We start from the raw sequence: 24,810 nt of genomic DNA, 5'->3' as shown, positions 1-24,810 counted from the left end.
CGGGGGCCAATGCCTGGCAGCCAGAGGGGAGTTGGGTGGGGAAGCACAGCCCCTTCCAATTGCTCAAGGAGTGGAGATCTCTGTTTTGTATTTGCCAGACACAGTAGAGGAATAAAATTTTTCATGTAAGTGAATGTTCCAAATAAGTGAAGTTGAGCATTTTCAGAACAAAAAATTCTGAACTGTTCCAAAATATTTTAAGCCTATTATTAATGGAAAATTATGAGAAATGTTATATAATTCCTACACTTCTGAAAGGAACGTATTAACCATAACCATTTTTTTAAATGAGTGTTGTCATTATTATACTAGCAATGCTATCATCAGGAGTTACTGAGTGGTATAAGATTTTCTTTGCCTATTATCAATCATACTAGACAACAATATTTATTAGTTAACATATTTTTGTATGTCACCTCCTATTTTCAGTTATTATAGCATTGTTCTCATTGTATATACTTGTAACATTTTCCCTTTTCTCCCAACTGTTCCACTCTACTTAACTTTGTCATCTTATATTTGTATGTTAAATGAGCCTCAATAAGTAAAGGTATTTGGGGTGGCTAGGTGGTGCAGTGGATAGAGCACTGGCCCTGGAGTCAGGAGGACCTGAGTTCAAATCTAGACTCAGACACTTAATTACCTAGCTGTGTGGCCTTGGGCAAGCCACTTAACCCTCATTGCCTTACTAAAACCTAAAAAATAAAAATAGTGAAGGCATCTTCCTTGGAGGAAAATGCATGGGCTTTGTAATAGTTAAGTCGGCCTTATATATATTTATTTCTGGATTTAGAGCTGTGTTCCAATGGCTGAAGTTGCTCTATACAGATTATTTTACTATTATATAGATAAATTATTAATGTTTCAGAAAGTATCTTTGTAGATAATATTATTGGTGTGCAAAAGTTCTAATTTATCAAGAAATCAGCTTAATTAAAACATTAGGTATCAGAGATATCTTATAGTAAGATAAAGGAGATAAAAGTTACCAGGTTATACACTGAGAAGTAAGTGGATTGTTCAATGGAATAATCATCTACTTATTTAAAAATGTATAAATCCTGAAAATTCTGTTTTATGCTTATAGTAAATATTAAATTATTTTCTAATGTTTGTGATGATGTTTGTTTTGTTTTCTTTTTGTTTCCTTTTTTTACCCCTTAGGAAAACCACTTTCAGAGGCAAAGATAACGCAATGGAGAATTCTTTATTGGTACCTCCAAAAGATCAAGGTAAGATAAGACATGTGAGGAGCAATGGCGAAATCATTAAATTATATCACATTATATGCTGTATATATCAACATACTATTATATTGTTATAAATGCATCAAATTTATTCCTTTAACATCATATCCTAGTCACTATACAACCACCCATTCAGCACAGTGCCTTATATAGAGAATATTTGAACTGCATTGAATTAAAGTAGCTTTTTAAATTTTTTTTATTCTGAATGTGACATACTTGTAGCAAACATGGATGTTTCCATATGTAAAGAGGAACAGAACAAAAAAGGTTATATATAAAATCAGAAATCATTATTTAAAAAAGTTTTATTTTAAAAAATGTAAAACAAATTCCACATTAGTTTCAAATCTGTCCTGCTTTTCTCTCTTTCTGAACTTCCTTTTTTCCTCTGCTTAAAAAGAAAAAAATTCTTCAGGGTGATTAGGTGGCACAGTGGATAGAGCACTGGCCCTGGAGTCAGGAGAACCTGAGTTCAAATCCAGCTTCAGACACTTAATAATTACCTGTGTGACCTTGGGAAAGCCACTTAACCCCATTGCCTTACAAAAAAAACTAAAAAAAACTAAAAAACAAAATTCTTCAAGTACTACCTCCCTTCCCATTTTTTCCTTTTTTTGACATTAGTGTTATTACTAGTTCCCCTCTCCCTTCTAAATATCCCCCAAATTAAAACAATACAAAACAAAAATCTTCCCTTGTAACAAAATCAGCATAATCAAACTGAAAATATGTCTCATTATTTATTTTGGATCCATCACTTCTCTAGCATTGGTCCCCTGAAATAAGCTTTGGTCATTGCATTGATTGAGTTCTTAAATCTTTCCAAGTTTTTTTTTTTTTATCATTTTGCAGTCATATAAATTGCTCTCCTGGTTTTACTCACTACATTCTGCATCAATTTCTGTCAATTTTCTCAGATTTTTTTAATCATTTCATATTTCTTAAGGCACAGTAATATTCTGTTATAACTGATGGGCACCCTCCATAGCTTCCAATTCTTTGCCATATCAGAAGGTATTGCTGTTATAAATATTTTGTCCATATAAGCTTATCTCTTCTTTAATCTTTTTGGGGTAGGGCATAAAGCAGCAGTAGATGAAAGAGCACTTTGTAGAAATAAAGCAGAATATATTTTATATCATTATGGTACAAAGATATATTATTCCATAGTGTGATAGAACAGCTCCTGACCTGGGATTCAGGAGACCAGGATTCTAATCCCATTTTGGCCATTAACTATGGGGAAAAGTCATTTTTTGTGATTTTGTTTATAAAATGAGGAAATTGAACTAATGCTTAGGAGAGGAAGTTCATTACATGAATTCTTGCTAATGATTTTGCTTCTATTTTGAGTCCCTTGAACAGAAGATTAGGGGAGTGAATAGCTGGTTTGGAATATAGAGAATGAGATTTGAATTTCTGAACCCTGAACTAAAAGTGAGGTGTCCAACTCAAGGGAAACCTTCTAATTGCAACCAAAGCAGTCAAAGTGAAAATGGGAAATGTTTAACAAAATACAACATAAGTAACATTAATTTATGATTTTTTTAAATCAGTATGCTTATTTGAGTTTAACATCACTAGCTTAAATTATAACAATGAAGAGCTCTTAACTAATGAAAGCTGATAGGGTGGGTATTTGCACAAAGTTTGCAACATCATTGTTAAATCGAATAGTACAGAATAGCAGATAAAACTTGGAAAGAAGTGTATTAATAAAGAGAATCAATAAATCATGGAAGACAACTTCTAAGAAAAGTCAGTAATAAAATATGTAGTTTCAGATAGTTAATCACAAGTATATAAAGAATGGAAAATAAAGTTTACTACATGCCCTGATATGAAGAGACAAGTTTGACTTCCTAGATATCACTTACATTTGATTAGATAGGACATAAGCCTAGAACATCATCATTCTTATTCAAAAGAAATCAATAGATAAAGATAATGATGAATTAGGATTATAATAAGATATATTTATGTTTGGAAATTTAGTAACCAAAGGCAGGAGCATGATGAAGAGAACATTGCCTAAGTGTTAAATTGGGGGATGGGGGAACAGAGATGGATCGTGGTCTGTGAGGACGCTAAAGACCACCTGCACCAAGGGAGAATTGGATGAAGAGTTTGGGGAAAAGAGCACCAACCCAGCATGGAGTCACAATGTAGTAGCGATAGACATCCGCTAACACTTTTGCGCTGCCCAAAGCTGAGCTGATAAATTGTTGACGTGATTTATTATTTCATTTTTCAAAATACAGAATAATTGACAAATGGAAATAACTGTTCTTTTCATACTGGTTCTGATCAACAAAGATAAATTAGTGAAGTAGAAATCATGGAAATGTTGGGATAAAGTTGTTATTCTATTAGAATTTGTGATAGAGGAAGAGAAAGCTGGGAATACTCTGACCCTCTAGATTTAGGAGACCAGACCACAGAGGTTTCAGGCCAGCTAAGATCCCATGACCTGAAAGTCAAAGAAAGGGGAAACTATCCGGAGGAAGAAAAGATCCTGATGTGGACTGACAAAGGTTTCATCAACCAGCTTGATTTTGAAGTATAGGAGTCAGAAAGCAAGGGCAGATTGCAGAACATGACTAGAGTGGAATGGTCCTGTGAGAGTGGTGTTTAGAATACTGAAGTTTAAGATGAACTGAGGCCAGCACTGAATACTGAGGATAACTCATTTTTATTTTTAGCTATGGTGAGGACCAGATGACAAAGAAAGATGGACCTAATATGAAAATAGGATTGTTCAGTTTACTGACTGGACCTGGAATGATACCTGGAATTTACCAGCCGCCTGCCCTTCTCTTCTTTTGAATTGTGTATCATTGCCACCTCAGCATATTTTAGGTGGGATGAAAACCCTTTGTGATAATGATCCACAAGACTGGGACCACAGTACAGGAAGGAACTGTAGCTCTGCTGTCACCTCTCTTGCTGCCTATATTACCTTGGGCAAGTTACCTGCTTACTGCCTCAGTTTCCTCATCTATAAAATGAGTTTTGAGGGATTTCTTTCAGCTTTGAATCTGTGCTCCTGTAATCCAAAGTATGGGTTATATAATAGTGAAACTACTAATGTTTTGTAGAGATTTGAGGAGATTGTCTGCATCTTGGTATTCAGTGATGAACATTTTTAATATTTTTCCCTGACAATGGGCATTTCTACATTGGTAATGAATAGTTTTGATTTGGGTTGTTGTTTTGGTGGGGAAGGGTGATGGGGAGATTATTCTTTAAAACTCATCAATTTATTTTTCCATAAATTTTCATATGAAGTTCTCATGAAATAATAAAATGCCATTCTTGAATTTTGATCCCATTAAGAGGCCATTAAACCCCATTATATGAAGAGTAAGATTTTCATATGAACTCTAAGGATAAATTGACCATTTTTTAGTGGGTTTTCCTTAAAACCTTAATGGCGGAAATGAATATTTTCCAGTATTGTAGCTTTGATGAAATGCTATTGCATGTTGTTGGCTTGTAGTACTGACAGAATGCCAAATGAAAAATATGCACCCTGAAAAGAAAGTTACTCTCAAGTTAAAATGACAAGAATGAGTAGAGGCTTATAATTTAGCTAGCAAAACTTCAATCTTAAGTCATTTTCATTTTTATAAATTGAAAACACAAAGGTGATGAAAATATTTCTGGTAATCAGTTTAAGGTTATAGGTGTTTGGATTGTTTGAACCACTCTAATTTTTTGCAACTTTTAAAAAATATACCACCCAGACATGGAAACTGAGTATATGTATCAATGTCAGTGGAGCCATTTGGCAGCAGAAACTTCAATTAACCATGTAAATATATTTCATAGCATCACATCTCCTTTTGTCAGAACCCCCTGCTGCCTTTATATCATTACCATAAGTGCAGGTGCAAATATCATTTATGTACTTTGATAGAAAGCAGTTGGAGACATTTCACTGTGGGACACAACACTTTCAGATTGTGTACATCTGTTCAAATAATGTATCCAACCCCAGTGACATGAATGCAGGGATAAAAACATCTGCCCCTGAGACCATTTGCCATACAACAGATGCTTACATCTTTATTTATGCAGATGGTTTGTGTGATGAGTTGAGCAGTGTTGAAAGCAGAAAGGTTTGACAGTGATATTGAGAATATTGCTCTGTCCAAAAATGTAACTTAGTTGTCTTTTTTTATTTGTTTGTAAAAGTCTAATACCAGTAGGAACAGAAATCCATAAATCTTTTTGTGTTTTTAGTACAGCCAAACATATTGTTCTTGGCTTTAAATTAATTGGCATCAAAGTCTTAAACACTTAGGCAAACGTCTTAGAACAGAAATTCTAGTATGTTATGTGACAACCTACAAAGAGCTTCAGGTGATAAGGAAAGACATTTCAAAATCAATTTTGAATGGCATTTTAAATCACGCTTAAAACAATGCACAAGAAATTGGATTAATTTGGAAATGTTTCATGTTTTACTAAGATGATACTTTGAAATACTTAGAAAAAATAATGAATATAAGCAGCTTGAAATACGCTATGAGCATCCATTTCAGCTTGAGTTTTTTTTAAAAAATGAAATTTCATCAGAACTTTCTGAAGCACTGAACATTTCTGAGATTTATCAGACTTTTCATGAGTTAATCTGTATTCTTGCATTGGTGCTGTTATAGTGTGATTGATAAGGGTTTGTTGTTACAATTTAGTATTTTTATTAATAATTTAGATGTTCAACACTTTGTCCTGTTGATTAATTGCTAATTATTAGAAACTCTGAAATGGTATGTTTTTTACAAATGTGAAAAACTAGAAGAAACTAACACAGAGCAGGACTCGAATTTATGAACTCTCTTTCCTATTTTTATTCAGAAATAGATTTTTGCATAGATGATAGACTTTAGAATATTAGAACAGGAAAGAATCTTGTATTACCCTCTTCGAGAGGAAATAAGCTTAGAGAAATAACTTGGTGACTTGTCCAAGATCATACTGCTCTTTTAGTCAGAAATCTGCCTCAGGGGAAGATGAGAAGTTGATAGTTATTTACCCTTATTTTTACATGTTTGTAAATATCTAAAGTTCTAGGCAACACGATGATGATGTTTGTACTTCATCCTCGAAGAAGACCATGATATCAGGGAGGTGATGCCATGATAAGCACATGAACTGGGTTTGAGTGAGGGGGAGCTGGGATAAGTCACCAGCCTCACTTTCTCCTCCAGAGCCATCTGGGTCCACTGGCCAGTTAGGAATCAGGACTACTGGATGTGGCCCAGGATGCAAACCCCAAGGTCACACAGCCAGTAGTACTGTACTGGTTAGAGCACTGGCCTTGGAGTCAGGAGGATGGGAGTTTGAATCTGACCTCAGGCACTTGGCTAGGAAACATGATAGTCATTCAAAACTTAGAATGTTAAAATTCTGTCATGAGTTTGTGTGTATATGTGTGTGTGGTTTTTTCCCCCACTGTGATCACTTTGTTATCTTTTACAGGTATTTGACAGGTATTCCCAGTGTTTTATTCTTTAGTTAGATTCTTTCAAACTATATCCATTATCCAAAGTTCTCATTTACTCATTCACTATTATATAATCTGCCTGCTTCTCATGATTAACTTGAGGTTATTGGTTGGATCAGGGTATGCTAAAATAGTTGCTACATGCCCCATCTCTCACCTAAATTACATTCTAAAGAACCATAAAGTATTCGTTTTCAAGACCATATTCAAATATTATTTCACCAATGAAGGACCTTCATAAACATAAGGATTTTGATCCCATAAAACTAAAAAAGAGATCATTCATAGTGACACTGCAAATGATGTAATATTCTTTGTTTAAGATTATTATCAACCACAGAGATGTTCAGGAATACATTCTTTAACATTTAAAATCTCTTCTGAAGATATACAGTGACAAAGAATGAATCAAAAAATCAACAAGGTCCCTAAGCACCTAAGTTTCCAGGGAAAAATTATTTTTGTTTTATGTTTAAGATTGTGTGTGCCATATAACAGGTTCCTTTGTCTTTTTTCATTTACTGAGAATGAAACACTCTGTTTTTCTTGAGTGTCTGTGTTCCATTGTATTATTTGTGTTAACTACAATTGCAGTAGGGATTATAAAAGTCTCCCCATGATTCACCATTTGATGTGAATGGCAATTAGGGAATGCCTCCCACCAGAAAGGACTGTCAGATGAACCCTGGTAGCTTCTGTATGACTCTGAGGAAATCCCATTCAGAGTGTGGCCCCCTGAGGAAGTCACCCAAGAGTCATTGAGACTACAACTAAGTCCACCAACATTATGCAAGTCCTGTCCCAGCTCAGCAAGAAGGCCTGTGGAAATACTGTAGTTGCTTGCTGACTTGTCTTTTCTGCTAACCCAATTTGTCCTCTTGTCTCTGCCCAAGAGAGGAGAGAAGAAATTAGCCCCATAAACGGTTCCTGTCTTCCAAGAGACTGAATATTTAAGTCTTCCCCATTCTAGAATATGGGCGTGAGATTAGATGTCCCTCGGACAGTGGTCATCAGAAGGACAATGATGGACTTGAAGAAAAGTTTAACCAGGCAAAATTCAAAAGATCTAGGAACCTAAAATGTTCCCTGCAGCTTTGAGACTGTCTGATGATTTTGTTATTTGTTCTAGCTTTGATGGTTCCAGAAAGGAAGCCTTTGTTCAATCATGATGTGAAGTCAATTTAGGCAATTTTTACAAAAAACCAGTTTCTCAGAGCAAATGCATATGGTAGTCAATATCGGGTTCTTAATTTTGCTTTCTTTTTGTTATTTCTTTTGTTGTCTCAGCATTGGTAGAGTTTTTCTGAATATTGTTGGACACGTGGGACTTTCTTTAAGGAAACCTTCAGTACAGCAATGAATACTTACAAAACAGGTGGGTTGGAGGTTGATTTCCATATTTTTATACTTTTACAGAACATGGAAATGCCTTATCTTGCAAAAGTATCCATAACTTGCATATGGACCATTAACTATAACTGAGAAGCCTGGAAAAGGAAGTCTTTAAAGGTTAAAATGTCAAATAACTGCCAACTGAAGGGAAATCAGCTTTCCCCAAAATTATGTCAAAAATTAGTTTGATCTTTTTTAAAATTAATTTTCCTCACAACTTTTCACAGCCATCGTCTTTATGAAATTAAATCTACCTGTATTTGAAATAGCTACTCATCAGTAAAAATATATTCCAAATAGATATTTGGACAAGGTTATCTGTTTTTTAAACTTTGTTATTTGTATTAGATTGCCCTCGGGATCCTGGTATTTTAACCATGGCAGGAAGTTCAGGTTTTTTGGTGCACTTTTTAAGTCTGGATATATTTCTGTTACTGGGCTATAACACTGAAACCCAAGTATTTCTGTTTACTCCATTAACTATATTTTCATCTTTCTCAAACTCCTACTTTTGCCTGTGATATTTGATACTGAATTTTTTTCAAGTGTTATTTAGGAGTAAAAGGTGATAGCACAGACCAAGATGGAATAACTCATTTTAATGTGCAAAACGAAAGGTAATGTTTTTGATTATCCACCCCCTGTTTCTTGTCTTGGGAACTTTGCACAATTGTCCAAACACTTCTGCAGGTGGTGCTTTTGAATCTGCAAAGCCTACAGAGAAAGGACGGAGTCGGCGGCAGACCCGGAAACTTGTGCTGGAATGAGGACAAATACAGACATTTATTACAGTATCAGGCCTTGAGAAAACCAAACAGCAGCTACTGTCAACAGTCTTAACAATGGTTTCTCCATTCCTCCGTTTAGTTGGAGTTCTGGATGTGACTTTTTATAAATGATAGAATAAGGTTAGAAGGGATTCTTTTTTTTAAAAAGTCTGTCTTGGTGTATATTGTCTCTTCTATAGGTCACTCTTGCTCCTAGTCAGCAGTTGGTAGGTTCCTGGGATGTTGTTGGGGATAGATAACAGAGTGGGATGGGATGAACCTCGGATCTTGATTTGAGGAACTAGTTTTTGAATCCTAAACCTGGCCCTTAGGACCTGAGGGACCCCGGGCAGATTGCCTAAGGTGTCTTGCCTGTCAAACTGCAGTTTTCTCTTTTTCAAAATGACAATGTTGACCTAGATGGCCTCTGGCTCTCCCTCTGATCCAAATTGTCTGCCTTCTCTGTGGGTGGTGTAAGAAATGCATGCCATCCATTGAATGTGCCTTAGCTTCCTTTTGTTGCAGAGGTTGATACCATGAGTTAGAGCAGGAGAAGACCTTGGAGAGGATTGACCCAACACCTTCCTTTTACAGGTGAAGGTGAAGTACCTTACCTGTGCTTGCCTAGGTGATGAGCCAGTCTTGAAGCCCAAGGCTTTTCATTCATTACAGCCCAGGGATCTTCCTGTCAAACTCTGCTGCTTCATTATATTCCATTTGAACAAGAGCAATTGAAATAAAGAAAAAATTTCCCCAGAAACTAGGAATTTTAAAATGCAATAACTTTAAAAATAGGGAGCTGGGGGTGGAGAGGTTGGGCAGAGGGAGGGAGGTGGCACAGGAAACAAGAAACTTCAGATTATTCAATGTACTTTAAAATACAGTAAAACAATAATAGTTTATAGTTCTCAACCTTTTTATTTGAGTCATAACTTGGGTCCCAAAAGACCAATTAGATTATTTAAATTTAAGAAACTACATTTTATTGGATTAGTCCTTTTTCCCCTTACTATTAATATCTTACGTAATTGGCTCTGAAAGCCTTCTATAAAGGATGCAGGAGCCTTTTTTGGTAATAAATGTAACTATCTAATTTGTTTAATTTTGTGGGGTATTTGATGATTCATTGCCCAAATACCCCCACCTCCATTCCAGGTCAAAATATGGGAGGTGGGGAGAGAAAATGTTGGGCCATGAATCATGCTAGGCTTCCTTGGAAGAGAAGATAATTCTTTTAGCCTGGGCCTTTCTGGGTTTTAATTGAAGTCAGTTTTAATCAGAGGCCATCTTGGGAACTAGTTTGAATCCTAGTTGGAATTTAATAAGAAGTAGGCAAATGAGAGAGAAAACAGAAATGACAGTACACAAGAGGGATACTTTTTTCCCTTTAGTTTTATAAAATTTAAGTGAACAAAACATTAGCCTTTGAGTCCTAAGTGAAGTTAGCTCAGGGTGCTTTGATTTCTTGTCTGGGGAACCCTCTCTAAGGCCAGGGCAGCTGTGCCTCTTCTTGCCTCTGGTCAACTCTGTCTTTGACTCAGCCTCAACTTTAGCCCACCAACCTGAGGACCTGGGTCCAAAGGGGTAAAGGGCTAGGAGGGAGAGCCCACCTTGGTTCTGCCTGCTGAGGAAGAAGAGGGTGGGGATTCTTTGGGACCCTCAGGTTTGCTAGCCTTATGCAGATGGTTTTGGAGAGGAGATCCTTGCTCAATATTTGTGGAATTTTCTTGTCTCTCAATGGCTTTCATTCATAGTGGACAGAAAGCTGGGCCTGGAGGTAGGAAGACGCGAATTTGAATCCTGTCTCAGACATTCTTAACTATGTGATCCTGGGATTATGAGCCTCAGTTTCCTTATCAGTAAAATGGAGTTGTGGTGATGATGATCACTGAAATAACACATTATCTTTTCAAATCTCTTTAAAATGCTATATAAATGTCTATTATTATTATTATTATTATTATTATTATTATTCATGTGAAACAACTAGTGCTAACAATTTTATCCCTCCCCCTTCTACTTCTGATCAAAAAAAGAGCCAGATCTACAAATGCTTTCCAATAAAATTATATTCTGTATTTTGTGAATGGAACTTGAGAAATCAAAGAATAAAAAAAGTCAGGATCCAGAAGCAACTGGTATTCAAGTCATATTTATATAATTAAGTAAACAACTTAATGATTTCATAAGAATATGGCTAATTCATATTGGCTTTGGAAGGGAAAGGAACTCAGTAAAAACTGTATTTTACCTCACTTGTCCTTAGTTTCCTCAGCTGTAAAATGGGGAGAGCATAGGGTCAAGACTTTAGAGCTGAAAGAACCCTTAAAGATCCCCAAGTCTAGCTCCTCTTTTGTGTTGGGAGGTGATATGACCTCTCTGGGAGTCACCCAGATAGTCATTGTTGACCCCTAGAATGCCTTTCATTGTTGAATCAGAGATTTTTCTTTGTAGTGGCAGTCCACAGCCCAGCCTAGTGGGGGAAGTTGCTTTCTTGATTTTTTTGTTTTCTGTTTTCCCTCTAAATTTCAGAAGTGGTTTTGCATTTTAGAACTGGAAAGGTTTTTACAATTCACTTTTCTACTTCATTTTTCAAAGTTTCTCTCTATTGAGAGAAAGTGGGGAGGAAAGACAGTTTGCTTCAAATGCTTATTTCAGAGCCACCCATCATTGATCCTTAGTGGTCAGAATTTTTTTATGTCATTTTTTAGATTACTGAGAACTTTGTGACAGTTAAAAAGACTCAATTGAGAAATTACAGTGTTGCTTTAACCATTTTATTTCATCATTAAATTTAATAGAATTATTTTTATGTCAAACTTCATATTTTTTCTTATTAGAATTTCAGTTTTAGTCCTTGAAAGTCAGCTATTATATTAATTTTTCAGGCTCTTGAGAAAGGATGGTACTTTTTAAATCCCTTGAAATAGTTTACAGATTTATTTAAAAAAAAAAGGAGGGAGGAGGAAACATTTAGTGTTATCCTTCCTACAACGTAGAGGTTAGGGGCATGATGCCCCCCAAATCTGGAAAATCTGTGTAAAAATTTTTGACTCTTCCTTCATTGGAAGATATCTGGATTATCATGATATTATATAATATTATCCAAGTATTTTATGCATTTCTGAATTCCTAAACTTTTTCTTTTTTTAATGATCTTCATGTGTTAGCTATAGCTTTTGCAGAACAGCTCCCAAATTCCTGTTTGATATCATATGTCAAACAATGATATATCAAAACTGGGATGGGGAAAGTTGCAATGTGGAAAGGGGATACAGAAAAACAGTGAAGACCGTGCCCATCTCCAAGGAGCTTCTCTTCTAACCATGGAGACACATAGTGTGGTTGGATAGGGGTGGGACTCTTCTAGTTTTGAACTAATGAGGGTGAGGTTGGGTCAGACTTCCTATCCCCAGCATCAGCTACAGACCTGGCAGGGGAACTGGAGAATGACTTGGATGGGCCTAGGGTAGCTCCAGACAAGATGTGCATGGCCATAGATGAAGCTGACAACTCAGATCAGCTTATGGGATTTCTGAGGGCTTTGGATCAAATAGATTCAAAATCCATCATAAATCTATGGCCCCAAACTTTGGGTCCTCCAAGTCAGTCAGCAAGTACATCTAAGTAAAACCTTTAGTTAGGTGTTTAAAGTTAGGTGTTCCAGACCCTGAAGAGCCTCTTCCTCTCCAGTAGTCTTGAGGTCTGCAGAAAATAGAAGATCCCAAGATGCTGGGCTATTTCTCAAACAGGAAAGAATGCCCACCTGTAGCCCTGCTCAGAGCAGCTAAGACCACTCACTCGGGAGTTCTGAACAAATGTGCTACTTGATGCCTAAGTGGATTTTTTTTCTCCTCTGCTACCAATGACCAGTCTTCACCAGGTACTGGGCAGGTGGGGAAAACAGAAGGCCGTAGGTGTACCTGTTCACACTCACACATATCAAGGGCATCCCCTTTTTCTATATCACAGAAATGGGGGCAAGTGTCCTCCTTTCAACTACTCTGTCCTGTAACTGAGAAATATAGCGTGGTGGAAAGTGGGTTGAATTTGAAGTTATCAGCCCCAAGTTCTGCCACTTCCCATCTGTGCCAATTGGGACAGTCATGTATCCTCTCTCTTTATCCCTATCTAAAAAATGAGCGTGAGGTGGGATAGACAACTGTTGTTTTTTTTATATATCTTCATATATCTGTTCCCACATCCTATAGCCATACTCAGAGTTATCAAATGATTGCCAATTGTTGAATAATAAGTCCTAGATATATACAAGTGATCTCAAAAAATCCAACTTGGAGGCCCAAGTTGGTCCATAACATCACTTCAAGGAATGACCAACCAATCACAGGGTGAGAAGATGGTTGAATCTTACCTACCCAGGAAAGACAATTTCATGGCTTATTTTCAATGCAACTACATAACCCTTTCAACCATTCTCTTTTAACACTCTCCAATATCTGACCTCTTCTGGCTGTACAGGCTTTAAACCTATCTGTTCTGTGTAGAGTGTCAAGTCTTTAAGGCAGACAGAAACCTCGGCATACATGGCAGGTAGATTTGAGAGCCTTCCACCCATCCCATTAATGTGTTCACCCCCTCAGTTTGCCATAGAAAATGGGAAGACCTGGTTGGAATCCAGTTTCCACAACGGATCTCATTAGATTGTCTTTCAACATAGGCCCATCCTTCTGAGTTTTCCTACTTCTGATGAAGACACCAGTATCTTTTTATTCTCACATTCATAACCTTCTTTTCCTTGTTTCTTTACAGAATCTGTTGTTTTAAAGCTATCAATGATCCCTTAATTTCCAAATCTAATGACTTTTTTCTCAGACATTTTCCTTGAACTCCACAGCATTTGACACTACTCTCTTCTTCTAGACACTTAATCTTGTCTTTCTAGGTTTCTGAAAATATAAAAAACTCCTATGCACACATTTTAAAAACTTGAAAATGATTTTCTAAGCTATGTAAAATCTAAATGAAGAGCTTCAATAGATGTTGAACCAATTTATTAAAAAACAAAAATATATACCTTCTGAAGAGTATAAGAACAACTAATACTTAGAATAGTGGCATTTATATAATAGCATTTGGAGGATTAACAAAGCACTTTGCACATCTCCTCTCATTTGACTCTCACCAAAAGCAGGTACTTTCCTTATTTTATAGATAAAGGAAAGGGTAAGAGAAGCTGTGGAGTTATGCAGCTATTAAATGAGTGTCCTTAAGAATTCTTGACTCTGGGTGTGGCTAGGTGGTGCAGTAGATAAAGCACCCACCTGCCCTGGAGTCAGGAGTACCTGAGTTCAAATCCCATCTCAGACACTTAATAATTACCTAGCTGTGTGGCCTTGGGCAAGCCACTTAACCCCATTTGCCTTGCAAAAAACCTAAAAAAAAAAAAAAAAAGAATTCTTGACTCCAAATCTAAGACTATTGCCCCACAAACTGCCCTCATTGATTTCAACAAAAACCTTTTCACTATGGGTAGATGAGTCTACATGAATTTATGAGGTATCTTTTAAAATCAAGCAAGCCAAATTTCAAATCACATTACTGTTATATCCCAAAGTGTCCAAACATATTTTCAAAAAGCATGACCCCCCATTCAGTCACATTCTTCATTATTAATAACATTTTAATTAAAGGGAAATATGTCATTATTTGTGTCATTAATACATATTTTATATTTCCCCTTCTTTTTTTTAAAACTTTCTGCTTCTGTGTGTTCTATAATGCACATAATAGTATAGGAGTGTCTGTATATAAATTTTGTGGCTTCTGGGTCATTCAGTGGCCAGCATCCTTCACTTGGAGTCAGGAAGATACATGTTTGAGTCCTCTTCAGAGCTCATCCTCGGGCAATTATTGAAGCCTCTGAAGCTGTTTCCAATCTATGTTAAAGGAGGGGAACTTCCTCACAGGGTTATAATGAGGATCAAATGAGATGATATTTGTCAGGGGTTTTGTATGTCTTAAAGTGCTATCTAAATATTTCTTTAAAAGTAAATATCAATATAGTCAAGGCATATGCTTATGTTTCTTTACTAATGGGATATACAGTTAAAAAATTAGAAACAACTATACAGGTTCTTATTGTTTTGCTAAAATATTGTGATAAAATGAGTTTGTGGACACTTGTATTATTATAGTGTTTTCTCTGTTCTCTCCTCCTTTAAAATGAAGCTATTAACATAGCAGAAGTTTGGAGCGCAACATCTGTTTAGTTCAGGATGGTCTCTGAGATCCATCATCTTGTTTTCATAAGGCAGATGCCAAGATAGTCTCATGACCAGAAACATGTTGAATGTTCATTTGGAAGTCCAGTACCTTAATGATCAGTCCATGAGGTAAACTCTTGGCTAGAAATTTAAGCCCCAATTTTATCCAAAACCAGATAATTGCCAAATAATCTTTCTGAAGAAAAGACAAATTAAGGAAGAACTGGTTGTTAAAGTACAAATAATGAAAACCTTGGGGAAAGGGATAGAGAAGAATAGAAAAGTTGGACATTGTCTGATATACTCCCTAGATTTAAGGAGAGGAGAATTCAAAGCATTCAGAGAACTTACAAGTTAGAGTCCATAGATTGTGGTTAAATTCTTAAACAAGGGGGGAATTCCTGCCCTTAAGGAGACTAACATGCTCTTAAGAGAGATATAATATAGAAACATATACAAAATGAATAAAAGGTAATTCACTTTCCCACTGGAAAGATTCTGGATACAATCTTTTTTTTATTGTATTTTAATTTATTTTTATTTATTTAAGGCAACAGGGTTGTGACTTGCCCAAGGTCACGCAGCTTGGCATTTATTAAGTGTCTGAGGCTGGATTTGAACTCAGGAGTACCTGACTCCAGGATCCGTGCTCTAGCCACTGTGCCACCTAGCTGTGCCACTGAATACAATCTTCTAAAAAGAAAATGGAGAAATTTTATGAAGAACTTGATTAGCCCTTCAAATTTTTTTAATGCTTAATATTTTTCTTTGCAAGGCAATGTAGTTAAGTGGCTTGCCCAAGGCCACACAACTAGGTAACTATTAAGTGTCTGAGACCGGATTTGAACTCAGGTATGCCTGACTCCAAGGCCAATGCTCTATCCACTGTACCACCTAGCTGCCCCTAATGCTTACTATCTTAAATGAAAATATTGGGCACAAGAGAAAATAGTGAAAATATTTTGGTAACCATGGTTCAGGATTAAGAAAGATGAGAGGTCATGATAGTCTTAGAGACCATATAATAGCCTCACATCATTAGATTGTATTTTCTTTAAGAATGGAGTTGGCAGGGCCAGCTAGGTGGTGCAGTGGATGGAGCACCAGCCCTGGAGTCAGGAGGAACTGAGTTCAAATTCGGCCTCAGACACTTAATTACTTAGCTATGTGGCCTTAGGCAAGCCACTTAACCCCATTGCCTTGCAAAAGCCTAAAAAAAAAGAGAATGGAGTTGACAGACTGGACAATATGATCAGAAAGAGCAATGATCAATATTGGAAGGGATGTGGGAAATCTGGGACACTATTACATTGTTGGTGGAGCTGTGAACTCATCCAACCTTTCTGGAGAGCAATTTGGAATTACGCCCAAAGGGCAACAAAAGCATGCATACCCTTGGATCCAGCAATATCACTACTGGATCTATACCCTGAAGAGATTATGAAAAGGTAAAAACATCACTTGTACAAAAATAGTTGTAGCAGCCCTGTTTGTGGTGGTAAAGAACTGGAACTTAATTGAATGTCCTTCAGTTGGGGAATGGCTTAACAAACTGTGGTATATGTATGTCATGGAATACTATTGTTCTATTAGAAACCAGAAGGGATGGGAATTCAGGGAAGCCTGGAGAGGGATTTACATGAACTGATGCTGGGCAAGATGAGCACAACCAGATGAACATTGTACACCCTAACAGCAACATGGAGGTGATGGTCAACCTTGTTCATTTCATTAGTACAACAATCAGGCACAATTTTGGGGTATCTTCAATGGAGAATGCCATCTGTATCCAGACAAAGAATTGTGGCATTTAAACAAAGACCAAAGACTGTTACCTTTAATTTTTAAAAAATTATCTTATTAGTAATTTTGCTATCTCTTATATTTTATGTTTCTTTGTTAAAGATATAATTTTCTCTCATCACATTCAACTTAGATCAATGTATACCATGGAAACAATGTAAAGACTGACAGACTGTCTTCTGTGAGGGGTGAGGGTGAGGGAACCAAGATTAGGGGAAAAATTGTAAAATTCAAAATAAATAAAATCTTTCTTTTAAAAGCAAAAAACTGAATGGAGTTGGAGGAGTATTGAATATGTCAAACTAATAGTATGAAAAATGAAATTGCTTATATTCTAGTAGAGGGTAAAGCAGTTGGTTTTGAATATTGGATTTTTTAAAAAAATAGTAGCATTCTATAGTCATCATAAACTTGTTAAAACAAAGATCCAAATTTGATGAAAGATTAAAAATGAGATATGGCAAGCAATTGGAGTAATTCTAACCTGATAAATTTAAATTAGCTGTTGATCTTGAAAAATGGGAAATAAGTAAAAGTGTACATGTAGATATTGAGACTTGCATTTTCCTAAAGAGTATAATAAGGAAAGTAAAAGAAAATAAAAATGTAAAAGAAAACTACTTCAGGCAACAAAAATACTAAATTTCTTTTCTGAGTAGTGAGATTTGGTGGAAAAAGGCAAATCCAATTTGGAATATGAACTCATTTGTGAAATATTATGGGAAAAGATAGTGGAATATTATATAAGCAGTATCACTTCATAAAAATAATGAGAAATGGGAAATAAAAACAAGCTTAAAGGGCATGGGGGGTGGCTAGGTGGCACAGTGAATAGCCCAGGGATAGCCCTGGAGTCAGGAGGACCTGAGTTCAAATGTGGCCTCAGACACTTAATAGTTAGCTAGCTGCGTGGCCTTGGGCAAGCCACTTAACCCCATTGCCTTGCAAAAACCTAAAAAAAAAAAAAAAAAGACATTTGGTAAAGAGACCAGTTAAGCCACATCTTTCTTAGAGCCATTAAGAATGAAAATAGAGGAAGGACAATAAACTGTCTTCCTCCCGAATGGAAAGGATCTGTAAATATTTTTGTGACAAAATTTATTTCTCTATCAATGATAATTCTCCATTGCCAAAAAAACCTTGTAACAGGAGAAAGTAGAAATTCCACTAAAGGTGGGTAGAGCAGCTGGACAAAACCAAGTAGAGGATGCAAAACGGGCCTTCAGGACTGATGGCTTTAGAGTCTGGAAAAAACCTCTGAAGAAACAGAGACCTTATTCCTAATAAGAGTAATTAAGAAAGTGTTGATAAGTAACAACTTGTTTCCCATAAAAATGTACAAATCTCTTCAAAGTTGTAGCAAACAATAAAACTTTTGTTCAGCCTTCTGATTATTATGGGTCAAAATATAAACCAGGGAGACCTATCCTTACCAATAACATTTGCCTCTGTGTTGGAGGATATTCACCACATAATCCAATTGAAAGAGCAATTCTCTGTCAAATACTTTTTCCAGATACTTCTTTTTGTGGATGACATTGTGTAGATAAAATTAAATTCCTACATGCTGCTAACTTCTAAATACAATTCACAATCAACCCAAAGTTTAGCCTACCTCTTTATGCAGGAAACCCAGAAAAAAACCAAGTAATATGTCTATTGTCCAATCTATGATCAGGAGTTGGAAGGAGAGACCTAAAGCCAGTCCCCCATATAGATTTCTTGGATGCTATATGTGGATGGTAAGGTGGGTTCACAATTGAATGGTGTGAGGAGAGCTAGCCAGATTTCTTTTGGGAAACTCTGCAGGGCTTTTAACAATCTCAAACGTGGTACTAAGACAAAGGCCCAGCTAGTTAGCATCAGTATCTTCCAGCAGTGCTCTGTGGCTCCAAGTCATGGAATATGTTTCCAAAATACTAATGATGATGTCAGTTAACAGGTGCTAGCCCCTAGTAGGCTACAATACATTATAATTATATGAGAGAAGTGGTATAAAGCATTGGTGTCTAGCTCAAATAGAAATATATCCCTGCAAGCTACATATTGGAACTTCAAATTAACTATCTGTGTTGTATTGTGGTTTTATTTATTTTGATAAATGAGTCCTAGCCTGCAGTCAGGAAGAATCATTTTCCAGAGTTCAAATCTGGCCTCAAACACCTAGTAGCTATGTGATCTTGCAAGTCCTTTACTCCTGATTGCCTCCCGTTCCCTCATTTCTAAAATGGCAGTGGCAGCTAGGTGGTGCAGTAGTAAATAGAGCACTGGCCCTGGAGTCAGGAGTACCTGAGTTCAAATCCAACCCCAGACACCTAATAATTGCCTAGCTGTGTGACTTTGGCAAGTCACTTAACCCCATTGCCTTAAATAAATTTTAAATTTTTTTTTAAAAGAGAAGGAAATAAGGGGTGGCTAGGTGGCGCAGTGGATAAAGCACTGGCCTTGGAGTCAGGAGTACCTGGGTTCAGATCTGGCCTCAGACACTTAATAATTACCTAGCTGTGTGGCCTTGGGCAAGCCACTTAACCCCATTTGCCTTGCAAAAAAAACCTTAAAAAAACAAAAAAAGAATAATTGTGCCAAACTGGCCTTTTTTTATTTTATTTTATTTTATTTTTTTTTAGTTTTTGCAAGGCAATGGGGTTAAGTGGCTTGCCCAAGGCCACACAGTTAGGTAATTATTAAGTTTCTGAGGCCAGATCTGAACTCAGGTACTCCTGACTCCAGGGCCAGTGGTCTAGCCACTGTGCCACCTAGCTGCCCCGACCTCTTTTTTTTTTTTTAATAGAGTTATTACACTAGGAGTACTTGGGTTTGCTATGAATAAAATTTCATTAGATTTCAGCAGGGTATGATTTTTGTGAACAAATTGGAAAAATGTATATAGTATATAATAGTACAGATAAGTTTTCTTAAGATGGCTAAAGAATAATTACCCTTAATAGTCATTAATGACTTAGAAAGGGATTTCTAGTAAAGGACTCAGTGATATTCTGATTGACCCTGTACTGCTCAATAGTGTTGATTTGTTTTTTTTTTCAGTCAGAAATGGCATGAGCATGCTATTTCTGCTTTTTAAGTAATTTACAAGGTGAGGAGGGATAGTTCAAATATTAGATTAAGAGGTAAAGATCCAATAATACCTTAGGCTAAAATGTTGGACTAATTGTAACATGAAATTTAATAGGGGGTTAATGTAAAAGTCTTACACTTGGGTTAAAAGAAAATTAACTTCAAAAGGAGGAGGAATGGATACAAAGCAATTTATCTGAAAAAGGCCTGTGTGTTTTAGTAGACTGCTGGCTCGGTATGAACCAAGAGTATGCAGTGGCAGTTTGAAAAGCTTTATGTTCTTTGGTTGCATTTGGAGAAGCAGAGTGTAAAGAACTATGGAGGGGAGAGTTCAGCTGAGCTCGATCTTAATCAGGAGACATGGAATGCCAGAATCAGCTCTAGATACCAAATTTTAGAGAGTGTGTTGCTCCTTTAGGGAAAAGAACATGGGAAGATGAAGGGCCTTGAGAAGCTGTGGTAGGAGGATTTGTCCAAAGAATCAGGGCTGTTTAGATTGAAAAAGAGAAGAGCTTTCCCTGGGAAGAGGGTTGGGTTGATTTCGAAGCAGTGAATGGAAGATTTAACCCCAAGTAAGGAAACGACTTCCTAACAGCTAGAACTTTTCAAAGTTAGAATGGGGTTGCTCCAGGAAGCTTTTCTAGAAATCTCTTTTAATCAGGTTTTCAAGCAAAAGCTACATGACCATTATCAGTTCCATGTTAAGATTGTTAGGACTGGTGACATTGTGGGGACTGACCCATAGCAAGCTCTCTGAAGGCTCTATCTTCTTGGCAATGTAGTTGTTCCCATGATACAATGCAAAATGTTTACATTTTCATGAATTCCTAAGAGTAGTGTGCCCAAATTGGTGTCCTATGTAGCAGTCACTCTGAAGGTAGTCTGGAGCTCTTAAAACATGTTAAGAGAAATTCCTTGTGCACAAAATGACTACTGTGTAAACATATTAAACACAAATGTACATGTGCAACTTTTACCAGACTATTTGCCACCGAGGGGAGGGAGATAGAAAGGGAGAGTGGTAGAAAAATATATAACATATAAAAATGCAAGTAGATGATGGTTGAAAGACTTTCATAACATGTAATTGAAAAAATAAGATATCAATAAAGAAGTAAAGATGAACAATAAAAAAAATAACCAAGTAAAGAAACCAGAGCCTGGTACACAGGCACACATTTTATCTGGTTTACCCTTCTGAAATTACTCAGGTCGTGAATCAGCTCGGTCACAAAGTGAGGCCCTTTGTTCCTGGGAATCCCTAGGTCTGGAAGACTGAAAGATTTGGGCGAGGAAGTGACCCAGCCATTTTTTTTTAAATTATAGAAGCCTTTCCCTCAAAAGTTCTGATTTGTTTCAGGTGAGCGTTGCTTGCCTATTTCCCTTGTATCACAGATATTTGATTTCTGGAGATTCCAAAAGGCCTTTACTAAGTCATACCATGAGATCAGTGTCACCTATTGCACCTAGCAACCTGAGATAGTCCAGACGATCTAATAGTCCAGCTAAATATAGCTGTGTCGTCTGTGTAGAGACTATGACAAATGTTCCTAGCCTATTTAACACTCTATTTATCAAACTGTAGAAAGAAATAGGTGAGTGCCTCAATCGAGAAAGAAAGATGTAAAACTTGTCCACTCTATCCAGAGTTAGAAATACAGATTGGATTCCTTATCTAAGAACATTTTCTTTATGTAAAGATTTTTGAGAAGCTTCTTCCTAATTCAGCTTTCCACCCAGTGGATAAATGCTATCATGGGTCCCGGTACAAGTCTTTATCTCAGTTTTTTCTCTTCCTGAGATTGGACTGAGGAAGGACCTATTAGAATAACAATATCTCTTATTACATTAAGACTTTACAGTTTGTAAATCTGTTTCCTCATTGACCAATCTGTGAAGGGGTTAACATAGTATTATCTCTGTTTTACATATGAAAAAAAAATGAGGCTCAAAATGACCAAGTGATTTACCCAAATTTAGATTAGGAAAGGTTTACCCAAATTTAGATTAGATTAGAAAAGGTACAATTCGGAATCAAGTCATCAGACTTCAAAGGTCAGTGATTTTTCCTGTATACATGCCATGCCACCTTTAAGTGGAATAAAAACTGGTCACTAGATGACCCTAAATCTTAAGAGCTATAGGAGCTAGGGGATGTTTTCTATCTTTGCATATTGTTTGGTATCTTGTAACCTGTTTAAACGGTGATAGGGTTGAGAGAATTCACATCAGTTTTCTAACCTAGTGATTTAATTGCAAAAGCTCACATAAACAGTTTTAAAAGGTGTCAAGAGAAATTCACAAGTCACCTGGGGAAGTAGAAACAAGGCTGGCTTTCAATCTAGAATCTTCCACTGTGCAAACAACTGATGTTGCCAGGCGGCCAAATGGTTCAGCCTCCATTGGGACAGAGGAGGAATGTTCTCAGTGACAGTCTACTGAATCCCGGTCACTGGCTCCTGCATCTGTGGTATTGTCACTTTTGTCACTTTACATTTTAATGTGTTTGATCAATACAGGAAAGTGCAGCCAGGGAAGACATGAACCCAGTAGGTAAAATGTGGACTTGGTAGATCTGGAAAATTGTTTGTAAAAGGTTTGGGCTAAGAAGTGGGTGCTTGCACAGCCTGTTTTTGTAAAGCTGATTGTTAATAAACCTTTATTAACTTCGCTTCCATTCCTTAGCTCCCTTGTCTTGACTACCATTCATGCATTAAAACCTCAACCCAGAGGAATACTATTTGAGAAATGTGAAAATGAGGATTTGACACTTCTTTGAAATCTATTTACCATCTCATTTTAATTATATTTTTCTTTGAATTGCTTTTAATGTTCTTATTTGAACTGCCAAAATTTGGATAAATATAATACAATAACATTTTATTTTTGCATTTTGTATTATCATTACAGATGAAGCTAAAATCTCTCCTTGGACAACACAGACTGGGAAAACTTTACAAAATAAAATTCAGTTTAGGACTATTGCCCCCAAAATTACACCAAAAGTCCTAACATCCCCAGTGCTGCCCTATCAATCACCATCACTCTCTGATCAAGTTCACCCCATATCCTCCTCAAATTCTAGGCCTCTAGTAGTGCCACCACAAAACTATGCCCTGATGCAAGTTGCTGGTCAGGAGGGAACCTTTTCTCTAGTTGCTTTGCCCCAGGTTACCCCAACAGTGACAACTCAACCCATCCAGAAGCCCAAACTATCATTGCCCAAAAATCTTAAATTGCCCATTCCTCGGTACCAGCCTACAAGAAATAAGAAGGTACCAGAAGTGGAAACTATTCCAAACTCTTCTGTGAGTGTAATCAGAAAGGTTCCAGCCAATACACAAACATGTGCCCAGCCATCCCCTTCAATAGCCAACCATTCTGAACTTCAAACGAACATTGATTCATCTGAGCATGTGATATTAATAGATCAGGTGCCAACTGAAATCACAGTTACTGCCCTGCTTGATGAAGGCAGCTGTGCAGAATCTGGGCCTCCACTGGCAAACAAACCTGAGGCAGGGGACACTGTTATTATTCCAAAGCCATGGGTGCCCAAGGAAACTTCAGCTGAGCTGGGTCGTGCAGCAAAAGTTGACCTGGGCACAAAGACAGTCACCAGAGAGTCGGCCCTCAGTGGTGAGAAGATCAAAGAAGGAGCAGCTGATTCTGCAAGAGCCATTACTGTTCTGTCCCCAGCGATTTTGGGCAATACAGTTCAGCTGATGCCAACAGCACCTAAGGGTAAACTTCCCATCCTGCCATATTCCAGAATGAAGGCAGCAATGTTCTGTAAAACTAAACCACACACCAACGTCATGGGTCCTGCTTCTTCTTGGCACAGGTCTGACTGTGACAAAGTTGCATCCTTTGCAAAAACCTTCAATGTGTCCAACAAAGCATCTGAGAAGCTCTTTGCTGTCTCACTCACACAAGCATCCAAGCCAATGCCCTGTGAAGATGCCTTTCGCTCAACCTCAAAGGTAGAACTTGACAACAAAAAGAAATTGAATGGTGGAACAGCAAAGAGAAGAGGAAGAAAACGAAAGATCCCAGATGAGATTTTGGCTTTTCAGACAAAGAAGAGAAAGTGTATCCTTGACACATGTAGAGATGGTAAAGAAAGAGTAAAAACTGACTCCCAGGAACTCAGAGACAGAAAAACTGGGGCTGTGAAAAAGTATCGGAACATTATGCCCAAGCCAGTCATTGTCATGCAAGCAGTGGCTCCACTGACTCCCCCTGCCCCTCTTCTACAGGCCAAATCACCTGAAGGCTTAGAGCGAGACAGTTTGTTAAATAATTCACTGACAAATAAGTTTCTCATCTCTAAGCAGAGTGATAGTACTTCCACCAAACCGGGTACTGTGTGCAAGAATGGTTTTTCTGCCATAAAAAAACCTTGGCACAAATGCCACATCTGCAACCACCACTTTCAGTTTAAACACCATCTCCAGGACCATATGAACACACATACAAACAGACGGCCGTACAGTTGCCGGATCTGTCGTAAGGCATATGTGCACTCTGGAAGTCTCAGCACCCATATGAAGCTGCATCACGGTGAGAGTCGTCTCAAGAAGCTTATGTATTGTGAATTCTGTGCAAAAGTATTTGGTCACATAAGAGTCTATTTTGGTCATTTGAAAGAAGTGCATAGGGTTGTGATCAACACTGAACCTTCCTCTGGTGAATTGCCACAGGGCAAAGGGCCAAAGAATCGCGAAATGGGCATAAGAGGAGCAGAAGAAGCAGGAGAGAGGTGAGTGTTGATGGCAGTGGTACATGGG

The 24,810-nt window shown here is 37.2% G+C and overlaps 1 protein-coding gene across 11 annotated transcripts in view; it reads left to right on the top strand.

The window, feature by feature from the left end:
- ZNF438 (zinc finger protein 438) overlaps positions 1–24,810 on the top strand; it is a 137,360-nt gene that overhangs the window by 108,057 nt on the left and 4,493 nt on the right. For 6 of the 11 annotated variants that reach the window (XM_074193089.1, XM_074193086.1, XM_074193090.1 and 3 more), the window contains 2 exons: positions 1,165–1,232; positions 22,931–24,782. In XM_074193089.1, coding sequence (XP_074049190.1) covers positions 1,196–1,232; positions 22,931–24,782 — 1,889 coding nt within the window. In that variant the 5' untranslated portion in view covers positions 1,165–1,195. Of the gene's footprint in view, positions 1–1,164; positions 19,372–22,930; positions 24,783–24,810 lie in introns of those variants that run through there. The other 5 variants (XM_074193094.1, XM_074193093.1, XR_012469984.1 and 2 more) reach the window with 5 other exon arrangements.

Source organism: Macrotis lagotis, chromosome 7 (genome assembly GCF_037893015.1).
Source record: "Macrotis lagotis isolate mMagLag1 chromosome 7, bilby.v1.9.chrom.fasta, whole genome shotgun sequence".
NCBI classification, from domain to species: Eukaryota; Metazoa; Chordata; class Mammalia; order Peramelemorphia; family Peramelidae; genus Macrotis; species Macrotis lagotis.
This window is presented reverse-complemented; position numbering and strand designations above follow the sequence as displayed.